General features: G+C 35.4%; 1 protein-coding gene across 1 annotated transcript; it reads left to right on the forward strand.

The window, feature by feature from the left end:
• The first annotated feature begins 2,632 nt into the window (after positions 1-2,632).
• LOC109208892 (probable glucan endo-1,3-beta-glucosidase A6) lies at positions 2,633-5,347 on the forward strand. Its single transcript, XM_019372051.1, has 3 exons — positions 2,633-2,922; positions 3,016-4,314; positions 5,036-5,347. The coding sequence occupies exons 1-3, from the start codon at positions 2,859-2,861 to the stop codon at positions 5,071-5,073; spliced, it is 1,401 nt and encodes a 466-aa protein (XP_019227596.1). The 5' UTR covers positions 2,633-2,858; the 3' UTR covers positions 5,074-5,347.
• Positions 5,348-5,838: the final 491 nt, after the last annotated feature.

Raw genomic sequence — 5,838 nt, forward strand, 5'->3', positions numbered from 1 at the left:
TGTGTAATTCGTTCTATCTTGGGAGGAAATAATTCATAATCTTGGGTACTAGGAGCGGATTAAATTCCTTAAGGAAACACTATGAATTCAGTGAGCTCGGATTAAATTCTGTTTCGTTTACATTTCTGTTTATATGTTATTTTATATTCTCCAAAATTATTTTACAAATACAGTTTACTAACGATTAATTGATGCATATTTTATTGGATTTGAGAAAAGGATTTGAAATGAGTAATAAATACTGTGGGTATAACAAGAAAAAAAATTGTCTTGTCTTGATATGCGTAAAGTGACAAGTAAAATTAATTTTTTTTTGTATACATGTCAAGTAAAAATGAACGAAGGGAGTAGTATAAATGAACTTGTCCGAAATCCCGCCTAGGATGCCGAAGGAAAAGGAGAAACTTTTGTGCCTTGGGAATTGATTATTACTACTTGCGCGTTAATGGACTGAAAGTTTAATTTGGGCAAAGATCAATGACCAAAATTTTCCATAGTAAAACTATCCAACATTTAACGTCCCTCCCATTTTCGCTTTGACTAATCAGAGAAGGGACACAATTATCCCAACTAGAAGATGCGAGCGGTTGGTCGTTGTGGGAATGAGAAGAGGTAGAGGCAGGCTAAAGAAGTCGTGGGGGAGGTGGTTAGGCAGGATATGGTGCAGTTTCAGCTAACTAAGGACACGATCCTTAATAAGAGGGTATAAAGGTCGAGGATTAGGGTAGAAAATTAGTAGGTTGTTGAGCATTTTTCTTTTCCATACCGATAATATTTATATTGCTCTTGCATTACTTTAGGCTTATTTTTTTAGATCCCTGTTGGACATAAAATTTTTTTCACTTTTTTCCGATATTTTTCCGAAATCAGTGTTTGGCCATAAAGTTTTCAAATTTTACTTGAAGATGAATTTTGGAATTTTTCGAAAATTTAAAAAATTCCAAAAAGCTATTTTTCAAAAGTTTCACTCAGATCACTCACAAACTCACAAAACAACCCAAAATTATGTCCATGTCCAAACACAACTTTAATTTTCATATACCATTTTCACTTGGAAAAAAATTTCACTTTTTTTTTTTTTTGAAATTTTACAATTCTTATGTCCAAACGCCCACTTACTATATATTGTTCTTTTTCTTACTCCTATATCTGCACTATTGTCTCTTTCACTTTGGTTTATCTAATATTGTATTGTTGATACTGCTTATTGCTATTGATTCTTTCTTATATTTTATTGTTTCGCGAGTCTATCGAAAACAACCTCATCTCTACCTTTGCAAAGGTAAGAGTAAGGTCTGCGTACATCTTACTCTCCCCAGAAACCACTTGTGAGATTCTCACTAGGTTTGTTGTTGTTGTTGCTGCTGTAACCAGAATTATTATACTACTCCTATTTTTCATATTGTATGAGATTATTTTCTTTTTCTGTATATTATAAATATAATTGCACTTTATATATTTGAAAATTCTATAAATTCAAACTACTTATGTTTACCTTAATAACATGTTCTTGTAACAAAAAAAAAATATCATGATATGCTTAAGATCACTAATCCTTTTAAGAATTCCTTAAACGCCATTTTTTTTTTCTTTTCTTTTGAATAATTCAATGTCCAATCAAACATTTTTCTATTATATAGAAAAGGAAAGATGGTCAATCAAGGGCATATATGTCATTTCGAAAAAAATATTGTATTGTTTGCATTTCTTAAATACAAATTGTGTCCTCCTTGATATACGTGGACCCCACATTCCCTTGACCACATCACTCCTTTAAAAGTTTAAATGTAAAGTTGATTAGACTACTTTTGCATAGAGTTACTCCATGCAAATACTCATTTTGAATATTTTTTCTCATTTGATAAAATTATTAATTTTTGTTTAAGTCAACTAAAAGTTTTTACAGAAAAAGTAAATTTAACTTTTAAATAATAAAGCAACAAAAAGAAATATAGATATATATTGATATAGTGCATTTACATCGCCCCGGCTACTGCATTTTACGCGTATCCCTTTGTCGTCGGGTACACTCTTCCCCTTCCTTCTTTGGTGGTTGATTTCTGCCATTTTTATGAATTTTTAGGGGCTAAGTTAGTGCAAGCAAATGTGTATCGTCTTTGGTCTTTGTATGAAAGTTTTTCACCTTTTTTAGGCCTCCCGTGTCTACATAAAAATGTTGTTGGGAAGAGAATGGAGCGGTGATAATTCCACTTTTAGATGTAAAATTGTAGCTGTTTGTTTGCTCCTGTCTTAGGAGCCATATGTTTATCAATGTATATGTTGTGGTTTTCCCTTTTAGTATTTGTGAATTTTGGAAAACATGAAGACTTCTCATGATAAAAACTTCTATACAGAAAGACGACTAAACAAGTCTAATTATTGTACTACTAGTAACAAACTCTCAAAATAGATCTTATCATCTTGACAGTAACATTAAACGGCAACTTTCTATTTTCACCGCATCTGCAAATGCTTTTAGCTTTTGGGTCCCAAAAGTAGGTCCTCTCCTCTTTTCATGCGCTTCCTCGAAATTGTTCATCAAAAACTAAACCAACCCGTTGGGGCCTCGCCCCAAGGGTGGGGCTGTATCACGTTACTCCTTTGTCCAATCCTTTTACACTTTCTTTATTACTCTCATTGCATCATCCGAAGGAACTGATTCTTCTCTTTAATAGACAAATTCTGCCATAAATACCCTTTCTCTTTTGCCCTTTTTACCTTTTTCTTTTACCTAAAGGTAAAGAGGAAGTGGTCATTTATGTAAAACACCCTACCTTTTTCTTCTCCACTTGAGTCTTTAACTTTCCTCTATATATACACACACGTTTCCCAGCTCTCCTTCTAAAAGGCATCATCACATGATGGGTTGTTTATCCACTACTTTGCTTCTGCTATCTTTCCTTGCTTTTGCTTCTTTCTCCAGTAAGTTTAATTTCAACAACTTAATTAATGTTAATCTTTATCTGATTATATTAATATAGCAACTCACTCTGTTCTACTTGTTGTAAATTTCAGGTGCAGAAATCTCATCTAAAGTAGGAATATGCTACGGACAACTTGGGAACAACCTCCCTCTACCAACAAAATCAGTTGACTTAATCAATGGTCTCAAAGCCAATAGAGTCAAGATCTACGATGCAAACCCAGAAATCATTAAAGCCTTCAAAGGCACAAAACTTCAACTTTCAGTCATGGTCCCTAATGAGCTTATCAACAACATTTCGATAAATCAAGACTTAGCAGACCAATGGGTCAAAACCAATGTTGTACCATTTTACCCCGACACTATGATCCGTTACCTCCTTGTTGGAAACGAAATCCTAAGTTACCCACCCAACACCACTTGGTTCAACCTTGTACCTGCTATACGCAAAATCAGATACTCTGTCAAAAAATTTGGTCTCGGAAAAATTAAAGTTGGTACACCATTAGCTATTGACATGCTTGAATCTTCTTTCCCACCTTCTAATGGTACATTTAGGTCCGACATTTCGGAAAAAGTCATGATACCATTGTTACGTTTTTTGAACCGAACCAAATCATTCTTTTTCATAGATGTTTATCCTTATTTTGCTTGGGCAGCTCAACCTACAGTAATTAATCTTGACTATGCTTTGTTAGAGTCCAAGAATATAACTGTTACGGATCCGGTTTCGGGTTTAACCTATACGAATTTATTGGACCAAATGATTGATGCAGTGTATTTTGCTATGAAGAGAGTGGGCTACCCGGATGTTCGGTTATTTATTGCAGAAACGGGTTGGCCCAATGCTGGTAACGTAGACCAAATTGGAGCGAACATCTACAATGCAGCAACGTACAACAGGAACGTGATTAAAAAGTTTACAGCTAAGCCACCTGTGGGAACGCCAGCAAAACCAGGAGTTATCGTGCCGACATTATTGTTTGCTTTGTATAACGAGAATCAGAAACCGGGTCCGGGTACGGAGCGGCATTTCGGGTTATTGTACCCGAATGGAACGAATATATACGGGATAGACTTGTCGGGAAAGACGCCATTGTCGGAATATGAGCCATTGCCAAGGCCGAGGAACAATGAGCCATACAAGGGAAAAATCTGGTGCGTTGTTGGGAGAAAAGCGAATGTAACAGAAGTGAGTGGAGCATTGGCATATGCATGTGGGCAGGGTAATCGGACCTGTGATGAGATCCGACCCGGAGGAAAATGTTACAAACCGAATTCTTTGGTGTTACATGCGAATTACGCGTTCAGTTCTTATTGGGCTCAGTTTAAGTCAGCTGGAGGAACTTGTTATTTCAATGGGCTTGCTATTCCGACCAAAAGTGATCCAAGTAAGTAATACATTCAATTCTTGGTTGAGCAAAGTTTTCTAAAAAACAATTGATTTAAGTGACTTTATGTCAACATTAGAAGTGTCACACACGACCAAATCACATATTTTCAGATCAAATATTTAAAAATTGGCATGAGATATGCATATATCTAGAAGTTGAGTATTTTATTCTAAGTATTATATAATCTAGAGGTTGCTCTAGTGGTAAGCACCGGCCTCCACTTCCAATCGAGTGGTTGTGAGTACGAGTCACCCCAAGAGCAAGAGCAAGAGCAAGGTGAGGAGTTCTTAGAGGGAAGGATGCCGAGGGTCTATCGGAAACAACCTCTCTACCCAGGGTAGGGGTAAGGTCAGGGGCGGATGTAAATCCTAATTCATGGGGCACGTGAACCCATGATCTCTTTGCCAAATTAGGTATTTTATGTACATATTTTCTAAAATTGATCTAATATCATATGCCGGCACCCATGGTCCAAAGAGGCTAAATGATGTACTAGGTTGAATGCTAAGTTATTTACCTAAAGGAGCAAGGATCAATTTACACCCGTGTTATAAAAATCCTAGATCTGCTTACAGACTAGTGGAATTATATTGGATTGTTGTTGTTGTTGTAAGTATTATATAATAAAACAATATTATAGCAACCGACCTTTTGGTCACGCTAATTAAATATTTGTTCTCGAATATACATGCTAACGAAGTTGCTTGTATTTTTGCAGGTTATGGAGCTTGCAAGTTCCCAAGCGTCACACTTTGAAGATTGCGGGGAACGTCAAAGGAAGTTTAGGTGACAGACACATCGCGCTGAGACAAAGCCACGCCTTTTGTTTTTTCTATACGTTAGAATACAGAATAAACAGAGTTACGTTGTTTTATTCTTATTCTATTGATCCAAACAATTTAGATTTATTTTGTCCTATTGTATTCTGCCGTATAGAAGAACAGTTTCTACTTTCTACCTAGAACAATGTAAGAGAAACAACTGGTTCCACATTAATAGCAAACAAATATTGTGCGTACTTCTCATAAAATTTGTACTTTAGAGTAATTTTATATAGTACTGTATATCTTCTTGTACTTTCTGCATTATTTTTCTTGACGTTTGGCAACGGCTATATGAATAATGAATCTATGATGTTTGTTGGGAAAATGTGGGTGGGACACACTAATATTTGCTGCTATCAAGGAAGGAGAATCTAACTCCATTCTCTGTGTAACGGCTATGAGGAGGCATCTTTTCTTCCGTTTTTTCGCTTTTCTATTTGACTTTTTCATATGGAGAATCTTTACTTTTTCTAGGACATAAATCTTCTCTAATGGATCCACAAAAAATACTAGTAGAAAAATATCCGTTCTAAAAATTACAAAATTCGTCGTTCGACACCAGAAACTTTCTTGTTTGCCGATAAATCTGTTAAATGAGTTGTCTACACTAAAATAATCAAGAAAAAATGGCACGAGACAAAATATAAGAGAATTGACAATTTTTTAAATTTATATTAGGTTTTGCAAAGACAACCCC

The sequence above is a fragment of the Nicotiana attenuata genome, unplaced genomic scaffold (genome assembly GCF_001879085.1).
Source record: "Nicotiana attenuata strain UT unplaced genomic scaffold, NIATTr2, whole genome shotgun sequence".
NCBI classification, from domain to species: Eukaryota; Viridiplantae; Streptophyta; class Magnoliopsida; order Solanales; family Solanaceae; genus Nicotiana; species Nicotiana attenuata.